Here is a 24,434-nt window from a genome sequence, read left to right on the forward strand (position 1 = left end):
TCCTTAGCATCTTTTCTTGTCTTTATTATTTCAAACGTTTTATTTGCTTGGACAACAAAATAAAACGTCGAAAAAAACACATTTCGTCCACCGAAAGTCTGCTAGCTTAATGCTAACGAATAATGCCGGTGACTAGCTAACAGAAATTAGCATCGATGCTAATGATTAAAACTCCCATTTGCTGACTTGTTTTGCTTTATATTCCAAAAAGGACCGTTTTTGTTTTCATTTTTTTCATTTTATTTGCGCTGCTTCGCTTCGTATAAGAAGAACTCGTCGCGATGCGTTTGTTGTCGCGCGTAAGCTAATCGACTCTGTATTTCATCCGATTTGGCGGCGACTCATTGGTGCGTAAATATAACACGGCGGGCTGCATTAATGATTCATTCGGTCCTTAAAATGATGCTTTTATGTGCTGAAGCTATCCATATATTGGCGTAAAGCGTACGCGTGTTTAGTTGACTTTAATGGAAATCGGCGTCTTTCCTCCTCTTCGCTTCTCTTCTCGTCTCATCCGCTGCTGCCTTCTGGACGCCAGGCTTATTTTGTTTCCCCCTCCTCACTCTCCCATCTGGTTCATAACAAGGGAAGCAAGAATTAATTAGGGTGCTGATAGCCGGGCGAGCTGAAAAGGAGCCGCAATCACATCAGATAGTTTGCGTGCGTCTTTTGCCGAGGCGGCTTTTTGTTTGCATCGGCTATCGTTTCGTCTTCCTTCCGAAATTGATGTCAAAATGCCATCCTCATGCCACAGTGATTCCAATTCCGTCCTCACCTCCATCTCTTCTCTTTCCTTTTGTTTGCCGTCGAAAAACCGTCTCATGAAATTCATGCGAGAGCCTCGACGCCTTCCTCGCCACCTTTTTTTTTTTGCGTGTGTGATTATTCATACAAACGCCATCCTCTCTATCCTCGCTTTCCGTTTTTATCCACCTCACGGGCCACTTTTCTCCAGCGGATGCTTTTGTGCCGTTTTGCGAATGCTCTCTAATCGTTTGACCCGCACGTGTAACTAAATTGTTGACTGTGCATTGCGGCCGCTGAGTGTCCTCTTTAGCGTTAGCATTTAGCGCCAATTCCGCCGCACGTTGCACATCCCTCGAATCAATCGCACACCCATTAGCATCTCCTTCTCCTCCTCCTTTCCACCCACCACTTCCTTCCCTTTTCACTCGCCGTCTTCCCTTTTTGAGCGGGACCAAATCCAACCCCTTTGAAAGCAGCTGTTTATCCTCTTCCACACTCCCACTGCCTCATCTCTCTCCACTCCGCGCCTTCAGTCGAGCTTTCATCTTGTTTGTTTGCTCTTCTTTGTCAGCGTGCATTGAAGCGCAACGCCGTTCTGCTTTACCTGCCTACTTCTTCCTCTCCATCATCATTTCTTCTTCTCTGTGCCCCCTTTTTTTTTAGCTCCGGGTCCTGCACCACGATTAGCGCAATGACTTTTTGGTGATCGCTGACTGTGTTCATAAGGCTAATGGACTGTTAGAATGGAGTGAGTTTTTTTTTTTTTAAATAAAGGCCCTAAATGAGTATTGTTTATGATATAAGCGGGTTTTATTTTTTTAGTGATACTGGGGCGAGGGATCTTTGACAGTTTGACACACCCGTCGACTGAATCATGTCTTCTAATTGAACTAAAAGTGTCATCGCAACCTTTGACCCCTGGGATCAGCCAACTCTTTTAAAATGGTAAAAAATTGGATTGGCGTTTATACATGCTCCTGTCCAATGGCACGATGCTTTTAAGGAGTCACTTGAAAAACGGTATTTATTGTTGTTCTATTGTTTAGTTTCCATTTTTTTTCTCCGTGTTGGACAAAGTAGTGTGAAATGGAGTTCCTATTTTTATTGCTCTGTTTAGGGACCACAAAAGAAGTTACTTTTGTCATTTGTTCAAAATATTTATATTTTATTCTTCAATTTCCACACTCCACGGTCGCTTCTAACGAGATATGTGTGCCAAGGGTGTCGTAGATAAGACGATGCAGAGCCAGGAAAATAGGTCACGGCGACGCAAGGGCCTTGCTCAAGTCGCCTATCGAATTATTTGTGCCAAAAAAGGCCCAAGCTGACTGCTAAATATCAGACCGAGTGGACAAGTGCCACTGAGACCAAACAACGTAACTCCTGTGTGGTACAAAAAGTTCAGTGCCATCCAGACTTTGAATTTCTTCAGGCAGGACAAAAAGAAAGTGTCCATTTTGCTTAGCAGGATTTAGATCGAAAAAATACAACTCTGACTGGCTGGCATGAAAAGCAATGAAAACAGCAGGGGGCCTAAAGTTGAACCCTGTGGAACACCACTCGACACTGAGGCACAGTTGGTCTTAGAGTAACCAAGGCAAACACAAAATGTCCTGCCGGACAATTCCGATGTAAACCACTCTCGAGTTCAAGCCCCAACTACTGGAAAGTTCGAGCCCGTCAAGAACGTTCAAAGTGTCGTCATGAAAAGCATTTCAGGTGCTGCCACTTCCTCATCCGATAGCCAATCGGGAGCTTTTTAAAATCCGCCGCGCAGCGCGATGTGTAAGGTGGCAGAGCGATACTCCTCGAGGCATTTTTACCTCTTTGACTGTCAGCGATAAAATAGGAAGTTGGCAGCCATTGGAGGGCCGGAGAGAAAATGAACGCTCAAGTGCTCAGCTGTGAGAAAAATAGATGTACGGCATCGGGCTTGACATCTCGGCATGGCGGGAAATAAATAGATTGACACTTGAGAACATCACGTAAGGCAACGCCGTCGGAACTCTGCGAAATGCGCTTCTTGGAAGAAAGTCCATGATCGGTTGAAAATTTGCGGAAAACGGCAATTAAATTGGGTGTTTCTTATTTTTACGATTTCACGTGACGACGTGTTTAATTGTAAATTTCTCCTTGGTTTAAACTCAATTTCTTGTCTTGGCCAGCTCCTGTTAGCGTCCTTCCCTGTGCGTTTTGTAACGGCCTTCATTATTCGTTGGAAGTGCAAAAGGCCGTTCTTGTGGAACCGTAACGACAGATGCAGCTGCCGGCTCCTTCATTTCGCCCAGTCGTATTTAGCAAACAATAAATTTCCCGGGGCCTCCGTGCTCGTTTGAATTATGGCAAAATTTGATCGTTTCAGGTTGCCCGTCGGGACAACAAGGTGAGCGATTGGATTTTGTCCAGCGACGTATCGTTAGCAGGCCGCAGCTTGATTGTCGTCCCGCTTGGCGAGTGCTAATTGAGACGAGCGGGCGAAGACGGCGAGCTTCTGCTTGTTGAGTCTACCGTGGTTTATTTTATTCTGAAAGGTCAATTATCTGAACACAGATTTATTATTTATTTTTTTTTTGTCTTTGACTTGACATCAGAGTCAAGTTGCTGTCTGAAGTGGAAAAAAAAATAGAACCTCCCACTTAGAGTGCATAAAGTAGCTTGCAACTCGAAGGGGTGGGATTCGATTGGGCTTTCGATTCACTTTGATCGATTTTTGATTCAATCGAAGGATTTCACGCAATTTGACTTTGATATTCTCAGAAGAACCAATGCTGCAATTCGGACCAACGACTTGCTGTAGCTCGATTCATACTAAAAATATTAAATATTAAAAAAAATTATTCATATTTACATTAAGAATTGAAGCCAATGCAGTTAAATTAATTGTTTAATTTAACATCTTTTTTTTAAAAATAATAACCGGAGAAGTTCCTAATCCGTATTTGCCCGAGAACATGGCAAAAACATGATGAATTAAAAAAAAAAAAAATCGTGAAAAGCAAATGCATTAATGCGTGCAAATCTTCTACCGAGCCATCGGAGAATGCACGAAAATGTAAAAAATCTTTTTAGCCAAATTCTTCATTTTATCGGCGAACACACAAGTTTTTCGTATTTATTGGCCATTTTTTTTTTGCATTCAATCATAATCTCCCACCTGACGTCCTTTATGCCACTCTAATGACACGAGAATAGACTTGAATTAATGATTTGCTTTTGGAGTGTCGCCAGGCTTTCCTCGGGAGACACACTTACATGATCGCATTACACCTTTTGTATTTTAATCAAATTTGTTTTCTTATTTGACGGCGTATTCATGAGGGTTTTTTTTCCTTTCACGCGTGGCGGATTCATTTGCTCAAATGGGATGTGCTTTACAAAGTCAGCCATCCACGGCAAATCTCCGCACTCGCTGGCTCGGGTGGAAAGACGAGAAGCCATTAACGGTAGATTGTCGGTGTCTTCTTCAGCGTGGACCTGGTGCACGCCCAGCTGCACGTGTGCGCCGGCCGCAGCCTGCCGGAACTGGGCCTCAGACAGGACAAGATCCGGGTCAACGGCTGCGCCATCCAGTGCAGGGTGACCACCGAGGACCCGGCCAGGGGCTTCCAGCCTGACACCGGCAGGATCGAGGTAGGACTCCGAGCAGTTGCGCGAAAACGTGCTGAGACGCCTGTGCTGGCCAAACGTTTTCCTCCGAGGGCCACAAAAAGTAAACTTTTTTTAAACTTACAATCAGGCAATTAAATTAATTAATTAATTAAAAAAGAAAAAAAGGTATTTCTATTAAAGGTGATACGGCCAAAGGTTTGGGATTTTTATTTATTTATTTTTGTAGTTTTTGGGGTGGCCGGCTGCCCTTAATCCTACTTGAGTAGATACGGCCCTCTAACAGGAGCTGAATCGCATTTCCGCATCCAGAACCAAAACAAGAGAAATCTGCACTAAGCGGACCATACGTGAGGACGATTAACGTGATATGTGCACAAATCGCAATGCAGAAGTTGGAGAAAAACATTTGGCTTTCCGAAACGGAATTAATCAATCACCCGTGGTATTCAGAGAAATTATGTGACTATTTTAGCTGTAAAATGTTTTTCTTTCAGTGGTAGAACAAAAATTATTTTGAACCAGAAAATCCTTTTTATTTTATTTATTTATTTTTTTCAAACGTAAAAGACCCAATTTCATCAAACCATACTGAATCAAATCCTTTATACAACCAAACGTCTTTTTGAGGTACGATATTTCTTACTGGCAACTTTGAATCGGAATCCAACTGAGCCGAATCGAATCGTTCCGCTTTCGCATCGAATCTTTTCGCACTCTAAATATCAAAAACTCTATCAAGTTTTCTTTTGTGGAGCGATGTACACCTCAAATTTGTGTCTTTGCATATGGAAAAAAGTTCATCATTAATAGTAGTTGAAGTCCCTGTTGCTCACATCACGCCACTTTTATGACTGCTGCACTTTTGCCGCTGGCCAATTGCGGGTCATTGCAAATGTTTTTTCCACAGTATTACATGCCGCAGGCCGCTAAAAAAAAATGTCGGGCTGCAAATGGCCCCCAGGCCGTAGTTTGGACACCACTCGCCTAAATTCAAATACATGTCGAAAATAACCATGAATTTCACAAGCGCACTCATTGTCAAGCTACCGATCGTAACTAAACGCAGCGTGGCAACGGTACATTCTCATTCGCTGACACCCACGTCACTCACCACATTTCAAAGCCATACACATTCAAGGTCGCCATTACTGCATCCGATTAATTGAATATTCAACCATTGAATACTCAACTATAGAAACATTTGACGGCCCCTGGCCTCAAACGCGCGACCCGCCGCTGGAGTGTCGGAGTCCATTTATTATCGTTGATCAGCGGCATTTATTGCCAACACGACACGTATCCCGTCTTTTCAACAAGTGCATTTCTCTCACCGTCGGCTGGCGTTTTATCACTCATCCTCCGCATGTTTGTTTATCTCAAGGGCCTTGCAAGCAATTCAGTGGTAATGAGGGCCAGGAAGAGTCAATAAAAGCACAAGTGCGTATTTTTTTATTAGGGGATGACGGCAAACTCAGCGGCAAGAAAAGCCACGACTGAAATGTTCTCGCTGTTTGCATTTACGCAAGGACGTGACCGCTGGTGAATGTCGCACAAGTTGTCGTTTCTGACTTGTGTCTAATCCGTGCCGTCGGCGATCGTGCGGTAAACGAAACGCAGCCGCTTCTTTTTGTCTCCTTTTTAAATATGATTTCATTTGCGTCGCGCTGTTGACTTTCCGATAAAACAAATCATCACTCTCTTGGAGGGTGCGATGGGGATTGGTGGAGGGGGCGTTTGAGTTTTATGTGCGCAAAGCTTCATTTCAATCAAGGCTTTCATTTATCGCCTCGCATTTGTTTGGTTATGTGCTTCAATTAGCGACAGCCCATCAACATTAACTCGCGAATTGGAGTAGAATCCAGAAATAAGCGCAGCTTCGAGACCGTTGACATTCTCACGTTCATGTGATGTTACTCCCAGCATGAGTTTACACTCGTGATAGACCGATATGCTTTTTACCGGGCCGATACCTTATACCGATTATTAGTAGCCATGGAGACCGATAACCGATATTTGAAGCCGATATACATTTGTTGAAAAAAGGGTTCAAATGGTGTCAAAATGTAGAAAAATAAACACTCCAAAACTTGACTTCATTTAAATGCCAAACTGCTTCTGCAGGCAGGGCCACCAGCACAGCACAGCGAGAGAGCGAGAGAGAGAGAGAGAGCGAGAGAGAGAGACTAAGAGAGAGCGAGAGAGAGAGAGAGAGAGCGAGAGAGAGAGACTAAGAGAGAGCGAGAGAGAGAGAGAGAGAGCGAGAGAGAGAAACTAAGAGAGAGCGAGAGAGAGCGAGAGAGAGAGGTGGGCTGCAGCCAGCCAAAGTAAATCAGATTTTACTTTATAGGCCTTGAAAAAAAAAAATAAAAAAATAAATTAAAAAAAAAGGGAGCTGCCGATAATCGTCAAAATGCCAAATATCAGCCCCGATAATCGGCCCGGACGATAATCACACTCCAGAAGTATTCTGAAAAAAAAAAAAAAAAAAAGCAGCATCATTGCCGTGAAATAGCTTGCAACCTTTCTACTTGGGTGACTTTTCTGCCTTTTCATGCGTCTTCCCTCTCCTTTCCCTCCCAACCGGTACAAGCCTTAAAACGCCGCGTATATTTGTCCTCTTCCTTTATATCCTCCTCATCTCTCATCTTGACCCCCCCCTCTGACTGCCGCCGCCCAAATCCCACCCTGCACTCGCCTATTTTCAAATCTCTCATGCCGCTATCTGGACTCACATCGCTTCTTCCTCCTCGCGCTCCCTTGCACCGACCGCTTTGCCGTGCCGTTGAGTTCTGAAACGTGTTGACATGGTGAAAACGTCCCCGGTCGCCGTGTATTATGAATGAGCCAAACGCCATCATGACAAAAACGCCTAAGAAAAAAAAAAAAAAACGAATCAATGATTAATCGAGGTGGCGTCTTATCGGCTTCGACAATGTGTTGCTTCGTTCTGCTTTTTTAAACTTGCTAGAAAATAGCAAAAAGTGTCTTCAAACATTATCATCATGAAAAACAAGCTTATGAATTAATTTTTCAAGCCAAACTCGTGAGAAGCTTCCAAATATTTAGCTTGCACCGTGCGTCGGGTGGATGCTTCCAAAGTCTGAGACGACGTCTTTTTTGGAATACTTTGAACATTTCTCTTGATGGACGAGCCTTTTGAGGGTTTTTTTTTTTTTTTTTTAAGCTCCCTCCATTTTCAAATCATTTTGACTGCGCCATAATTATAAACTTTGTGTTCAGACCTCTCTGAATGTGTCAATCAGAGAATTGTGGATTATGCACCGTGGGCTTCGTTATTAAATCCAGTCAATCCCTGTTTATCTTCTCTAGTCGCTGAAGGTCTGCAAAAAAAAAAAAAAATCTAGAAGGATCAATGAAATGGTTAATTTGAGTTACAAATCTCAAACTCTGAAAGCGAGTGATAATAGCCGAGCTACATTCCATACATTTGAGCGAGCCACTTTTGTTGAAAATGGATCGCTGAAGGAACTGGTCAACGACGAAGGTGAGGGTGTGCAGATTTTTGCAAAAAAGTGAACCCATTTGAGTGTTTGCCAATTTACATCGCTCTCACTGAATTTTTTTTTCTTCAAAAAACACTTCTTTCATCAAACATTTTTTTTAATTAACCAGCAATAAAACATGAATTGGTTTCACCCCAATTAAAAAATTGCAAAAAAAAACCCAACATGGAGAAAAAGAGCTTTTTGCGAAAAGATGATTTCTGCACAATTTTTACCTTCGTACCGCCTCAATTCCTTTTCTTTTCTAAAATGCCACCAAAGAAACATTGAAAATGTACTTTTGATGGCAAATTTATCCATTTACAAAAATCACCAGTGCACCAATTTGACATTTGACAAACTTTAAAAACCCTCGTAGTAGTATTCAGTCGTGTGTGTGCGTGCAAGTGCGCAGACGCGTTCATGACGTCATCACTTCTACTTATAAATTCAAATACTCTCTTTTTTTTTCTTCTATTTTTTGATACGTGCATAACCTCAAGCAAGATGGCTCTGTGACGATTCCGAATCTGTCGAAACGTTCCACCTCAAGCAGCAACTTCAATGTCATATTTTTTTTTTCCCCGAAAGAGTGACGCCACGACAAAAATCCAGGGCTGAGTCTGGCGGTAATAAGAGTAAACAGCGCAGAGGACAAGCACTGATGGATGTCATCGCGTGAAAAAGGGCTCAGTCGTATTGACCGAGACGGAATAGCGGCGAAGGTTGGACTGCACGCTGGCGGGAAATGGAGAGGAAATGGAGAGGCGGGGCGTGATCTTTTCGATTCCCGTCGAGTCAACAAACTACGGCCGGCGAAAGAAAGCCGTCGCTCCTTTTTGTCTCGTCATCAATCTCACGGCGCATTTCATTCGTCAACAGCGATGAGGTTCATATTTCCGCGTCCTCGCTTGCTCAACTCCATCTCTGGCGTTCTCTCGTCTTCCTCCTCCTCCTAATAAGGCCAATTCCGGCTCTTCCGCTCCCTTTCTGTCTTTCTATTATCCGCCTCCTCCTGACACCCGCCACCTTATTTCCTTTCCTCCCGCTCCCGTCCCGCTGTCATGTGCTATTCAGTGCGCTTGTTTTACCCGAAAGTAAAGCATGTAGCGCCGGAGAAAAGCACAACCCTTAATCTTGCAGTCATTGCCTGCCGAGACAGAGAGAGACAGAGAGAGACAGAGAGAGAGAGAGAGAGAGAGAGACAGAGAGAGAGAGAGACAGAGAGAGAGACAGAGAGAGAGAGAGAGAGAGAGACAGAGAGAGAGACAGAGAGAGAGACAGAGAGAGAGAGAGAGAGAGAGAGAGAGTGAGAGTGAGAGAGTGAGAGTGAGAGTGAGAGTGAGAGTGAGAGTGAGAGAGAGAGAGAGAGAGAGAGAGAGAGAGAGAGAGAGAGAGAGAGAGAGAGAGAGAGAGAGAGAGAGAGTGAGAGAGTGAGAGAGTGAGAGAGTGAGAGAGTGAGAGAGTGAGAGAGTGAGAGAGTGAGAGAGTGAGAGTGAGAGTGAGAGAGCGAGCGCGAGTCTTCTGGCCTTGCAGTCGGAATGAGAATACAAAAAAAAAAATCGTCATAATTTAGGCCATACATCATTTTTTCGGCATCCCAATATCCTGTCATCAGTGTTGACGTGCATCTTTTATTTATTTATTTTTAATCGTTCCGAGCGCGTTTGTATCATCGATCAATGTGACAGCGCTGCATGATTTATTGATGCCGATGCATTACATTAATATGAATTAATATTGTTGTTGTTACTCGCTGTTGGAATTTACGATTATGCTCAAGGTGGATGAATTGCACGATGTTTATTAAAAAAATGAACAACGGTATGCCTTTGGGAAGTTAGCTTAGCTTGATGCTAACAATGCAAAACAGGCAAGCTAACCGTTAGCCGTCGATGGTTGTTGGCAGTTAATGTGCACGTGCACATCTTCTTTATCCTCATTTGCATTCATTTCATTGGTAAAAAAATCATTTGAAACGTAAACCAACAAAATAACTAAAAAGATGTCATCTTGCATCATGCAATTTAAAAAAAAAAGAAGTGCTTGCCTGCAAAGCCATCCTTGCTTGAGTCATTTAACTCAGGCAAGAAATGTGATGCTTGGTAACAAGTGATCTCCTTTTTCAATTCACATAAAAAAAAAAAATAAAAATACTTCTCAACACGAATCCAAGCCACGAATCCACTTTACAAGTTGGCAACTTGGCAAACATGGGATGGAAAGCAAGACCATCCTGGCCTTGTTTTAGCTCTTACGATTGTGATGCATCAAACAATTGAAGCATTGTTATGCACTGCACTTATTCTAATTCCAAGTCTGCACACGTGTTTTTGCTACGTGGATTTGATTGGTGGCTGGTTGTTTTTAAACTGTTTTTTTTTTTTTTTTTTTTTTTTTTTTTAATAATTGTGCTCAGACAAAATATACACATCTTAAAAAAACTAAAACTAATGCTAAAGCAAAGCATTAAGAAACTATAAAAATAATAAACCGGCTATGTAAAGTAATTAAAACTACAAATAAAATAAATTAGACTGTACACATCTTAAAAAAATAAAACTAATGCTAAAATAAATCAACAAAATCCCCATAAAAAATAAACCTGGTGTGAAAAGTCATTGAAATAAAATACAATAAAATAAAATAAAATCGATTGTAACGGAACAACTATTGTAAGGCCTGTTACTAAATGTAACCATAAGCGAGGTGGCGATGGAGTGGATCTTCTGCAAGATGTTGGTATACCTGTGAGCTCAAAGATCAGAGAGAGAATATAAGGCGTGTTCCAAGTGCACAGCCTTACAAGATCTTGTTTTCAAAGAAAACCCCCATTTGACCTTGAGAAGGTCACGCCTTCAGACACCATCTACGTGACTAGACTTGCAGGGCAGGTGGAGACGAGTAGAGAGAAAATGTGGACGTGTTGGTGTGTGTGTTTCTGCCAGTCAAGGCCAAGATAATTACTGGAACAAATTCCCACAGTGTTTAAGCACTGGATTGTCTGCTTTTGTCCCCGCTGCTTCCTCTTCTAGCGCGTCATCTTTTGCCATTTCATCAGGCCAGATTTAGCCAAAGAGAAATGATTGCTGCATCGGCCGCCAGACATTTTAATTGCAAAGATCTCAGCGTTCAAATGGATGAGAAATGTTCACCACGTCGCCCGAGCTCCGTCAAGACTATTTGTGGGTCTGCTAACCGCACAGCTTAATGTAATATTTAGCCAAAGTCCAGCGCTCCCAAAGCCTGGGTGGCTTGTTCTGAAATGATGTACGGCGTGAGGACAGGAAGCAAGCAAGCCTTTTGGATGTTCCGCCTCGCGTGGGCAATACGATTAGTAATGATTACCTGTTTCTTTGCAAAGTGAGCGGCCAAGGCACTAATTCATTCGCGGAAATTGCTCTTGTGATCGACTTTTGTCTTTTGTTTGTACATCTGGATTGACTTGTCCATGTTTTTTTTTAGTTTTTTTTTTAGTGAGTTTTTTTTTTTTTAGCTAGCTAGAGTCAACAGCACCTTCCAATTTCACCAAAAAAGGAGTGAAATTTTCCATTACAACTCTTTGTATTAAGTAAGATCTTAATGTTGGTAGGAATTCATTTTGGCCATTTAAAAAAAATCAAATAAAATACAAAAATTAATTTCCAAATGCAAACCGGAATATATGATGAGTTTGCTGACTGGATGGACATTTTCACTTAAAAAAAACAAAAAGATTTTTGCTTAAAGCTCCATCGCTACTGCCACCTGTGGCTGAAAAATGAAATTGCAGCCTCCTTTCTTCTCATGCAAATGCATATTTTAAGTGACAATATCACAACTTCTTACCTTTGGAGAAAAAAAAAAAAAATAATTTGCACGGCACTTTTCAAGGCCCAAGTCCGATCTCTAGTGCTGAAATTTCCGGTGAGACGACGACGAGAACGCGCTTGACGTCACAACCGCGGAAAGCGCCAATTCCAACCCGATTCCAATCTGAAAATTATTTTCCAGAAGGTTGCCCATTCTGATCATCTTAAGTTGTTACTCTGCTCTTCGTAAGATGTGTGTCGTTGAACGTGCCTCAGATATTTATTTTTTTTTCCTCCGCCACAAATTGGCGCCTTTCCTCTTTTTTTTTGTTGTAGTCCGTCCTCATCTTTCGCTCGCACGCTGTCGTGCATCCCATCCGTCCTTTCTTTCTCCTTTCTCTATTTTTTGCATCTTTTCCTTGCCAGGCCTCGTCTTTCTCTCGTCTTTGTGATTTATTTGAGTGGGTTTCCCTTCACGCCGCCTCCCCATCCAATATTTGCACGCCATTCTCTCCCTTCCGTCTTTATGGAAATCTCCTTATTTGCTCATTTTTGTGTGTGTCCCCCCCCCCCCTTCTCCTCCCCCCTTTCCTAATTCACTTTGAAATCCCATTCTCCCCGGCCCCTCAATATTCACCTTGTCTCCGCTTTCCTCAATAAAAATCTCCTTTCTTCCGCGGCCATTTTTCATTTGTTTGTCTTCGGGATTTGTTTTCCATTTGTCTGCACTGTCCTCATTTCTTCATCCTCGCGCAATCCGGCTCGTTTGCAATCATTTCCTTCTCGGCGCGCCGGCGTCATTCACTCGTCTCCCGACCGCGCTATAAATACCTTTTCTTGCGTCCGATTGGACTTTGCGTGGCCGTGCACAGCGTGTGTCGCTTTTAATCGCTCTTGGCTGTTTTATTTATTTCACAACCCCCCCCCCCCCCCCAACGTTGTCCAACACAAAAAGGACTTGCTTCATTTCGACGTCAACTCTACAATGAATACGAGCGATCTCATATTGTCGTAATACAGATTTATTTGTTGCTTGTGTTTGTAAAAGAAAAAAAAAAAAAGAAAAACAGATTCATGGCGAGATGACCTTGTCGCAATTCCATTATTTATTGCCGATGCGTGACACGTCCATGGACTCATGGATTGACTTTCCCTATTGAGGATATTTTTTGCAAGAATATAAAGACGCTGGCTTATTCACAAAAGCCGTCTGGGGAGTGCGAAGAAATGAATCTGAAAACCTGCGACGGGGCTAACCTTGAGATAAGCGATGGTCGGCGGCGATTAGTCAATGCGAGCTGAGGAGCCGCCGTTGCACTTGATCAACTTTTAAAGTGGCTTGCTGTCAAATTGTGCGCAATTTCAGCGCCCGCTTGCTCTTCAAATTACGCACGATTAAAAGATTGATTACATTTGAGCATATCAAGCGGTATTTGCACATTGCAAATCGCACTTCCGGGAGTTGCCGAGTAACCCGCTCTTGGCCCCTGCGGCGAGTTTCAACTTGTGATAGACTGATGAGCCGCATTGGTCTTTTTTTTTTTTTAACCTTTCAAGGCCAATACATTAAAAGCTGGATTGTTTTGGCTCGCTGCAGCGCTCTTCTCTCTCTCTCTCTCTCTCGGATGTGCTGGTGACCCTGCCCGCAGAAGCAGATTGGTCCGCCCGTAGCAGCATCTGATTGGTTCCTTGTGCAGTGGGTAGCAGCCAATCAGCAGTGAGCTGCCTGTTTGTTTTTTCACATCGAGTCCCACACACCACGGGGGGCAACAGACTTTGCCCAAATTTTAATAAATGTCAGTCTACTAACTCGAAACTAAAAGAAAACTATTTGCCCCAGTCCACTTTAAAGAGAAGTTTGTTTTCATTGAACTATAAGACATGCTCCGTGCACCTTTTGCTAGACATTTAAAAACTAAGATCGAAAAAAGCTTTCAAATGTTGTAATAAACATGTACTTAAAGGTAATAAAACTAAGTCAAGTTTTGGAGTTTTTATTTTGACACTATTTTACCCCTTTTTTTTTTTTCAAAAAATGAATATTGGCTTCAAATATCGGTTATCGGTATCGGCCCTGAAAAAAAAAAAATATCGGTCTATCGCGAGTATTTTCACATTCCGAATCGCACTTCCTGGAGTTGTCGAGTAAGCCGCTCGTGGCCCCGCCGTGAGTTTGAACACATTTCTGCATGTTGACATGCGCACCGCCATCCCTTCCTCCTCACAAACTGCTCTTTAGAGAGTTTTTTTTTTCCAACCCTGGGCTGTTCCTCCACCATTTCCCTCCTCATCTTTATTCCAGCTGTCATCTTGTTAATTTTGAACTGTAAAAAAAAAAAAAAAAAGCATCCGCTTTCATCTTCTCTCTCCTTTCTTCGCGGCTCGTCACATACGAGCGAGGCCTAATAGATTCCGTGTCCAACGCGAACGCGGGGGCCTCCTTTTGTACGATCGCCGCGCACTTGTGTCTGTTTCAGTCTGCCGTTATCAGCCTGCGCAGACATCCCGCGCCTCCTCCATCCATCCTTCCAGTGCAGCGAGGAACCCTCTGAAGAGGGAAGACAGCGGTTGACGCAAGAGGTGCGAGAGGGGAGGGCGGGTGTCGCGACCGAGTGGACGGAGAAGACTGCGGCGGTGTGTCATCGGAATATATATTTCCCAGTGTTGTATTTTTAGTTTAGAATTTTTATCCAATCAGAACTCAGCTAGGTTGTGTTGCCAGGCAGATTTCATCAGGCACTATTCGTCCAAGGCCTTCAAAATCAACCGTGCAGGCTTCTATGCTGTGTGAGTGACCGGGCTCTTCGAGTTGATTGACAGTTGCGATAGCCAATCAGATCACGAGTTGGTGAAAGACCTTCTTGCAGGCCTCACCTTGATGGTATTGTGATTGCATACTCACACTCAGTTGTGTGTAATCGTGCGTCTGTATATTATTTCTCGAGCCGTTGTGTCATAAATGATGCAAATGACTTGACTTGAAGGCCGACGTGTGAAATGCACGGCCCGCCACTGAGTGACACAAACCATCCAGCGGTTGGAATTTATATTCTGTAGATTGGAACTCGGGCATTCAAATGACTAAGAAGAATGATGTTGACGTGACAAATGATTTCAACAAGCTGCAGCAGGCGCGCTTCTCTCCGCTTGTGAATGTGCTTTGGCGCTCTGAGAAACACCTGGTTTTTTTTTTGTTTACGCGGCGCATCCTTCTTCAGCTTCCCACACGTTTCGAGGCTCAGGCAGAAGCGGGCCTTTTTAAATGTCACGCTGATAATTCAATTCACCCGACGCAGACAGACAGGCGTCGGCGGCCAGCCGTCACGGCGCAACAGCGAGAGCACATTGAGAACTTGTTTGGTGAACGCGCTGGCAGGCGGCGTCTTTCGTGTCTTTTGATACGATCACGTTGTAGCTTTGGAAAGAGGAATTGAAACAGACGGCATGGAATATTATTCTGGTCTGAAGTGTTGTGTTTTGCGTGTCGTCAGCATCTCACGTCGCACCTTTTGGGGGAAAGAAAAAACAAATTTGGCGGCGTGTTAGGGAATCAAAAGGAGGGTGCGTTTCCCAGCATGCTCTGCTTGAGTTACAATTAACACATTTAGCTGTTATCATGGTTTAATAAATAGATCAAAATATAATGACAAAAATTAATTAATTAAAAAAAATTTAAAATAAGTAAAAAAAAATCCCTTTCATTGGGCTTCAATTATACGAGGAATTTCACTATTCGCAGGCCGACCTAAAATTGTTAAATAAAATTCAATAAAAAAATTGAGGGAGAGAGAGGGAGGGACGGAGAGAGAGAGAGTGTGAGAGAGAGAGAGAGAGAGAGAGAGAGAGAGAGAGAGAGAGAGAGAGAGAGAGAGAGAGAGAGAGAGAGAGAGAGAGAGAGAGAGAGAGAGAGAGAGAGAGAGAGAGAGAGAGAGAGAGTGAGAGAGAGTGAGAGAGTGAGAGAGTGAGAGAGTGAGAGAGTGAGAGAGTGAGAGAGTGAGAGAGTGAGAGAGTGAGAGAGTGAGAGTGAGATGAATGCATGCAAATCCGTGGAACAAATTCAACGCAAGTGCTTTAAACAGTCAGGTGTAGCAGGCTTCCCTTTTGTGTCTCCATTAGCTCCTGTTCTCCGTCCTGTGCAACATCTCATGCATTTGCCGTAGCCTGGCAACTCGCTTAAGTATCCGTCCCTCATCACGCACGCTGCCGCCAGGTGTCCCTTCCCTGACAGCTTTGACGTGCGAGGCGTTACGAACACTGTGATCCGAGAGCAACGCTGCCGAGGATTCCCGGAAAGCTGCTGTTGTCTCCCCCTGAGCACACTCTTGGAGTATTTCGGGGCGATTGAGGCGAGGGCTGAGATGGGAGCCCAAGCGAAAACCGCCTGTGCACGGGCGCGTTTCCAAGCAAGATTCAATATCTAATAACAGCGCGGCCACATGGCCGCATAACGTGGTCGACACCGCCCGGCAGGAGGTCGCCGCACTGACAGCCTCTTGTTGTCTCGTAACAACGTTGTCGTAATCATGTTGTTAAACAGCTGCTTGCCGCGCCAAACGCATCAGTCCTGCTAATAAGCTCGACATCTGACGTCCATTTAGTACGGGCGGGAAAACACCCTTCGTAGATGCGGCTGTTCAAAAAGCACTTGTTAATACTTGGCAGATGTATTCCTTGCGTAAACAAAAGATAAGCCCGTCAACATTATTCCTGCCGACATTTTTCTGTTTTGCAGTTGGTCTGCACATATTTTATTTGATTTTGTGAAATCACATGTATAATACACACATGGGCTGAACCGATTATCGGCCGGGCCGATTATCGGGACCGATATTTGGCATTTTGCCGATTATCGGCAACTGCCTTTGTTTTAACTTTCAAGGCCGATAATTTGTTGATTTGTTTTGGCTACCTGCAGCTCTCTCCCCCTCCCCCTCCCTCTCCCCTGTGCTCGTGGCCCTGCTTGCAGAAGCAGATTGTCCCGCCCACACCACTTTCTTTGGAGCAGCCAATCAGCAGTAAGCTGCCTGTTTGCTTTTTCACCTCGAGTCACATGCACAGCAGAAGGCAACAGATTTTAGTCTACTGCAACTCACAACTAAAAGAAAACTACTCCTTTCACCTTTTGTCAGACTTTTAAAACCAAGTTGTCTATTTTGTAAGATCTAAAAAAAAAAAAAGAGCCTTCACATGTTGTAAATCACTAAAGTTGTTTCATAAACGTGCTAAAAAGGTAATTAAACTAAATCAAGTTTTTATTTTTCCAAATTTTTCACACCATTTTACCTTTTTTTTCAACACGTTTCAAATATCGGTTATCGGTCTCCATGACTACTAATAATCGTTATCGATATCGGCCCTGAAAAAAGCATATCGGTCTATCACTAATACACTCCTGTCTATAATCTGCCTTTTTTTTCTTTCGTTGCCCGTTTATAATCCGCCAGCCTGATTTGCCGTTCTTCATTATTATCATCTGGTCGCATTTGCGGATATTTTTAATGCTCCCGTAACACAGTCGGAGCCTCAGAGGGGATTGCGCTTTTTCCCTTGCCGGTCCTTCACCCTGAAATGACCTTCCATTTAAATGTTAGGCAAGCCCCGCCCCCTCTCTATCCACATTTCAAACTCGTGTTTATTCTTTAGCTTTCGACTCGACATGAGCCTGTCGCTGTTCTTCTGTAATTGGTGTTCTAATTTGCCGCTAATTTATATGACGCCACATGTAAAGTGCTTTGTTGTGAAATGCGCTTTATAAATAAAGTTGTATTGTATCAGTTGCGCATGACTGAACCGTGTTAAACTAGCATGATGTCACAACCACAGGAGCGACCTCATTGGCTAAAACAGCGCATTTTGAGAAAGCCTGTTTGTTAAAAAGTGATCAGTCGGAACGCCAACTGTGCTTCAGAGTACGTCTCAAAAACTGCTTTTAAAAAGTAAGCTGACAGTTTTTCCCAATGCTACAAGCTAGCTTGCTAGCTAGCGTGGCCGCCGCTGAATGCTGACAACGGGTGCCTTAGATTATAGTGTCAGCGTAATTAAGTCATTTTTTTAGCGCCCTTAATCAGTGATTTCATCTCCCAGACTTCAAAATAAAAGCGCACTTAGGCTTTGATGTCCATATCATTTGGTTGGGTACGTTTTGAAGTTTTGAAATTATACTGCACCCCGAATTGGGATTGCCTATTTTTTTTTTTTTTAAATGTGTATTATAAACGGGATTTGACAATGTTACACCTTGTTTGAAAGCAAGTCATACTGTGAGCTGCTCAGTATCAAGCAAGCAAGCCTAAAGAGGCCGCGAGTACCGTGGTAATTAATTTACAGTAAATGCTCCGTTGGGAAAACTGCTGCGAATAAATTAAGCAGATCAACCAAATTTTTTTTTTTTTTTGATGAGACCACAGCCTTGTCATTCTCCAACATTTCTCCAATGACGATGATGAAGACACCTTCACCCGTTGTTCATGTCACAAGAAAACAGACGCCGTGCGTGCGAGGGTGACTCAGAGTTAACACGCTTTTTGCTCACGATTGGATGCCGGTGCAAAAAAAAAGAGAGCGAAGCGAGCTTGTCCTTGTTGGCAAAGTGTGAAGTTGCGTGAGGTACGCTTCGTCTGCGTGCCACGCGCATAATCAGTTCATCGTGGGTGGCCGTCCAATCCGAGCGGGCGTGAATCATTTGGAGGCCAGGATTGGATGGCTTCCCGGGAGAGAGGGGGGCGGGGGGTGAATGAAAACCGATTTGAATCGAGAAATCGGTTTTGAAGGAACCAAGTCTAATCGTTCCACTTGAACATGAAGTGTCTCCAAATGTTTCTTATCGGAGAGATGCACACCCCTAATATATATGTATATGTTTATAGTGCATGACGAGGCAAATGTATTTATATTTCATCCTCGAGGCAACTTGTGTGTGCTTCACAAGACCTTCAAAGCCGGAGAACAAAAGTAGCTTATTAGAATGACTAAAAGAGCGTACATTGACAACATTTACAAACAAAAGATTTCAAGGCATTTAAAAGTAAAGAAAGTAGCTTTTTGAAATTGCTAAAAGGTCGGCTCGTGAAATTAATTTAAAAAATGTTTAAAAGAAATCAAAGAAATGTGGGGGGCGGGGATTTTGTTTTGGCATTCATATTCAGCGCTGACTTCACTTCTTTCGACAACTTATTCCATTTGCGACCTATTCCGGCTGCATAATTGTATAATCGTTTATTTTTTCCGATTAATCCATAAATTTAATTAAAAAAAAATTTGATTCAAACATGTTTTGGGCCTCATTTCAAATTGATAGTGCAGAAAATGCACAAGCATAAATTGATTATGATTCAGTTAATGGTCAGAAAATGTTCCTCATTCATTGCTTTCCAAAAGTTTGATTTGGATTCAGCGCAAAGATAATCACGTTAAGTACGGAGGACAGATCAAATTTGACAGTTTGGCAGATGAAATTAATTTGTGAAACACTGCGGGACCATGAAATAATTAAATACTTAAATGATTTATTAAATATATGAATAATTAATTAATAATTATATTGATTTTATTTTTACATATAATCGTTGATCATTTAATTCATTGCGCATTTATTTATTTAATTATTGAATTAATGACAATTTTATATTATCGTTTTTTTAAATTTATTTATTTAATGTGGGCATTTCAGTCCTCTATAAACAAAGCAATTGATTACCAGAAATAATTGCCGATTAATTTGATAATTGATTACCGTAGCTGTCGATCAACCGTTGCACCTCTAAATGGAGACATCGGACTTATTCCACCCTCACGTTCCCAAACAATTTCACCCAAAATCGCTTTGATGCACGCGCAAATTGCGACTCCGGTGCTCATCAACGCCGGCGGGAACATCTTTGGCTCATTCGCGACCAAAGCGTCACAGTGGTCGTCGCCAGCTATCAGGCGTCCATGTTGAGAATGTAGCGGTGTGAACATCATTCCTCGATCTAGCGGCGTGGAAGAGGAGGCGGCCAGCCCACCAGGGAGCAAAGGCAATAAAGCGGCGTGTGAGTGGGAGAACTCGAGTTCTCTCCCTGGCCGTCCGTCGCGCGGCCATCTGCGCACAGTGCGATTAATCATCCCGCTTCCCCAGACGTGGCGAGCCGATGCGGTGACACTCAAAGCCTCTGTGTGTGTGCGCGTGTGTGTCTTTCCCTTCTCCAGCCAAGCATTTGCATGTTTCGTCTCGTCAGCGCTGCCTCGCCAGCCATGTGTTCAACTGTGTGTTGGCATTTATTAAGCATTCTATTTACTACGATGCCGCCGGGGTGGTTATGACCAGTCCCGCCGGTCAGCGGCGGTTGTTGATGGTGTTAATTAGCAACACGTCCCCCGATGGTCGGGTTCGAGAAAGACAAATGATGCACGCGGCACGTGAGCGATTCTTTCGACACACCAACGTGTCTGACTTCAAATGAGCCGATCGTGGCGTCGGCAAATGGCGGTGAAAGAATGCACGCCGCCATTCTCAATCGGTCTCACTGGTTAATGAGATGGGGGGGGGGGGGCGATTTCCCGGTGTGAATGAGGGTCATCGACGGGGCTTCTTTGGGAGAAGAGGTGCGCCTGTGAATCCGAGTGTGCTGCGGAGTGGAAGACCTCCGCCAAGGCTAAAAAAACAAAACCAATTTGGATCAGCACCAATTTCCTTCATAGATCTCCTGAATATGCATGGCTTTCTCATTAAGCTTCATGCATTATTCAATGAGAAATGAAGGAAAATGTCAGAAAAATGCTCGTTATGGTCACACGGGCCTCAGCATTCTCTCTGCTGGCTAATAAAAACGAGAGGCAACGTGCAGTGATTTAAGTGGAAGGAAAAATGCGCCTAATTTGTGTGTTGCCAGGTAAATTAGGCGGTGGGTGCACACACTTTTATTTATTTCTCTTTCTCTCTGTCTCTCGCTTACTGCTAGCTAGCTTCTAACGCTAACAATCTGACAGTGACGGCGAAAGCAATTAGCTCTTTTTTAGCGTCCTTAATTAGCGAGTGAATATGATTCCAGGATGGCCTTGTGCTGTTGATAGCAACTTTGTGATGGAAATTAAAAAAAAAACAAAAAACGGAATAATGTAAGATGAAATGTTGGGAAGGCTAGCAAGCTAGCCATCATGTGACCAAGCGCCATGAGGGCCTACTTCAATTCCGTCGGAGTCAATGTATCATTTGGTAAGCTATTATTTTGTAGTTAGCCTTTTTGTTGGCGCTGTTTTATGTTCTGAGTATTTTTTTTTTGGCAGCTTCCTCGACATGTCTAAATGACTTGCGGGGCTCACGTGAAGTCTCAGTACGCCGTGAAAAGTCCTCGTATGCCAGAGGCTAGAACTGAGAAGTGCCCGACTCGGTACCGACTCGGTACCAGCCCACCTAAATCACTGGCAAAGTCAACACTAAATTACACGAGGAACGGAAAATAGCATAGCTGGTATTATTAAATAATCTGCTCGCCATAATGGCGGACGTATGATTTTTGGGCGTCTGTGTTTGCTGTTGTGATGCGTTCTCTCGACACTTCATAGTTTACCTTCTACTTAGCTATTTATAGTTGATTACTGTTATGTGGTTCCAGCAGGATTTGTCTTAAAAGTGTACTGGACGAGCTAAACACATATTATTCCACTGTTTCACATTTCACGTTAGTTTAGCGGTTAGCGTGACTAGTAATCTCTAGCCTCTCTTGTAATCGCTCGCCACTCACTGTGTCGCATGTTGTGACTCCTTTTCCAATTTAGTGGGCACAATTCTCTTCAAAATTGTACTTTCTGACTGGGACGGAGTCTTTAGCCGTGCTAGCTAGCCAGCAGTCGACCGTATGGTGCATAGCAACTTAGCTTAGCTCCTAGCATTCTCCTGCTAGTACCTGTGCAGATTGGATCTGCGGCACGATGAATTAAATGTTTGTAATTGCTTTATTGCTGTAAATACAAAGACTAATTCCCCACAAAGTTCCAATAAATTACGCGCAGATCACTTCCAAACGCTAAGCTTTAACAGGCTAGCAAAGCTGCACGAGCGAGAGGTGCCGATTGCGCAAAAGTAATGTTGACTGCGCGATGAGAGATGGCGGCACTGAGTCGTCGCCCGCCAGAAAAGTGACACCGGCGTCGCTGGCTGGCTTGGCAGCGATCAGAGAGAAATGCTGAGACGGCGCTAATGAGGATGAGCTGCAGCTTTTGGGGGAGGAAGTGCGAGTTTATCCTAATGTCAGGCTAATTCGCCAGTCAACAAGCAGCCCTGGCGGGACGGAGGCTGCGAGACATTTCCACAAAAAAAAACGGATCCCGGGCCCTATTTATGCCGCTGCCCCAGATAATAGCACTAATATGTTTTAAAGAGCTTCAGCCTCGGGGTGTTTGAGCCTGCTCACTTTGGCTCCCAATACGAGAGGAATCCATTTGAAATTCCTCAGCCTCTCGGGTGTGAATGTGTGGTCCGGCTTCAAAAAAAAAAAAAAAAAAAAAACACACAACAATCCGATAGTGACAGACAAGCGCTATTAATCAGTATGGAAAAATATGCGAAGCATCTCATTGTGTTTGTTCACTTTCATCCTGGAGGAAGCCCCTCGTCTGCTTGTTTGCACTCGCACGACCTGGCGAAAAAAAAAAAGGAGCCCGATGTCCGCCGGCGTCGGGCACAAAAAACAAAACCAAAAACCAAAAAACAAAAAACAATGCAGTGAGAAATTTGAAAGCGTCCTGCGTCCCCCAACAAGCGCTGTAATCATTGCGAGAGGATGCAGGAAGACACGCGAGGGGTGCGGAGAGAAATAAATAATAGATGGTGAGCAGGGAGGGCGGACTAATGAGGCTCTGATTTCAAAGCGTCGATGATTTTCAAGTTTAATCGCACTAATCCTCACACTCGCAGCCAGCGCAGGTCCACATGAAAAATGATCAAAATGACATCGACAGGGAGCGCGTGCACGGGGAAAAATGATGGAGCAATTTGACAGTCATGGGAAATGAGCCGAAAAAAAAAAGTCGAATGTCCTAGAAAAGCTTGAGTTTTCCTGGAAGATGACTTTTTCACTCCCGACTCGTGGGTGAACGCAGACGTTTGTCGTCACTCGGCAACGGAGAGCGGCAGCGTTTTCCGGCTTCGAGTCGGCAACGAGTCACACGTGACGCGAACAGCCAATCAAATTGCACGTTTCTGTTGCCCGGTGTTTCCATGTGACTGAGATAACTGATTTATTTTTTTTATTTTTTTTACACCCAAGTAAAGCTTTATTTTCTGCAAACAAGTGTGTGAGGTCAGGCTGAACGATTTCAGGAAAATATTGAATTGCAATTTTTTTTCAAATTTTTATTGAATTTGTGATTTTCTTCACAATTTGCAGTCACACTGGTTAGCGTGAACTGCTTCCTGAGCGTAGAGCTTTTTAAAAAAAAATAAATAAATAATAAATAAATAAATAAAAAGCTTTTTCGCTGGTTCCGCCCTTGGCGTCGCCGCGGGTGCTCGCATCGGCTTTATCCCCTCTCCGACCCGTTAACATTTCAGCAGAGTCAATCGGCTGCATCTTGATTTATTGAGCAATGAAAGTCGTTTCCATGTCACCGTGCAAATGAGATCATCTATTCATTTTGTGACATTTGTGAGCGTGTCGTTCTTCTGCACGGGTGAACAGTTGAGAACTGCAATGAGATGAGAGAGCTCTTAGTATTTCATTTGATTGATTTGATTATTTTTTTAGCTCATTTAGTTTGTCGATTGATAACCTTGAAGCAATTTGATTAAATGTCCAATTGTAGAAAATCTCACTTTTCCAATGCTTGGCGTGGATTTTTTTTTTTGTGTGTGTTGTGATAACTTGACTTGCTCTGTAACAGATTAAAAACAAAAAAATCCTGTAAAAGTCTGTCGGGAACCGTGGAAATTGCCACGCTTATTTATAATATTTCCAAAGTCCTTTGAAGCTGTGAAATAATAGAAACCCAACACAAACACTTGAGTTGTTTTTTTGATGACACCCTCGTTTCACTTTGTGCTCATAAAAGTTGCATTATGATGATTACTCCTGACAAATCTTGTAAGTAGATCAAGGCGCACGAGAACTGATCAAAGTTGTTATAAAAATACGAGAAGGACGTCGGAAAACCTTCGCAGACTGTTTTACATTTCTCATTAAAAGAGAATTGCGCTTATGCGCCCCCGACAACAAGCTCGTATTCCATCTCGCCGTTTTCGTCCAGCTTCATAAATGCGTCGCTGGCTAATTCATTAGTCCTGGCTGATGAGGAATGCCACTCGTTAATTCACAAGCGGGAGGGGTCACCAGCAAAATTGGACGCATTGAAAATTAATTTCAGTGTGTGTGAGCGTGTGAGGGAGTCCATCAAGTGTGCCACTCACACGCACACGCACACGCACGCACGCACACGCGCGTCGAGGCGAGGCGAGATTCGGGATGTCCTCGCCTTCACGTGAGCGGCATAATGAAGGCGAAGGCGACGTCAAAAGCGAGGCCAGCCAAGGTGGCGGATGAGAGACGTTACGTGGGGATGAGAGAGGATTACGACGGATAACGTCGTATCCGAGGTGCCGCTAGACGGCGAGATAAGAGGAAGTTGGATGAATACGCAAACAGCTCGCACCGTCGTTCGCTTTGAGTCCACTTCCCTCTTTCCTGGATGACTCGCCATGAAGACTTTGCGCCTCTCTTTTTTGTCCTCTGCTGACCTTTAATTAATATTCGCTTTGGGTTGATTGGCCGCAATGTTCCAACTCGAGCGCTTTGCTGCTTATTTGCCATTT

General features: G+C 43.5%; 1 protein-coding gene across 1 annotated transcript in view; it reads left to right on the forward strand.

Moving 5' to 3' along the window:
* Nucleotides 1-24,434, forward strand: part of LOC148339076 (pyruvate carboxylase, mitochondrial-like) — a 143,834-nt gene that overhangs the window by 38,530 nt on the left and 80,870 nt on the right. The window contains exon 11 of the mRNA XM_088294800.1: nucleotides 4,215-4,377. Within this exon, the coding sequence (XP_088150926.1) occupies nucleotides 4,215-4,377 (163 nt within the window). The remainder of the gene's footprint in view (nucleotides 1-4,214; nucleotides 4,378-24,434) is intronic.

This window comes from Idiotropiscis lumnitzeri, chromosome 4, assembly GCF_059441095.1.
Source record: "Idiotropiscis lumnitzeri isolate Australia: NSW breed Sydney's pygmy pipehorse chromosome 4, RoL_Ilum_1.0, whole genome shotgun sequence".
Classification (NCBI taxonomy): domain Eukaryota; kingdom Metazoa; phylum Chordata; class Actinopteri; order Syngnathiformes; family Syngnathidae; genus Idiotropiscis; species Idiotropiscis lumnitzeri.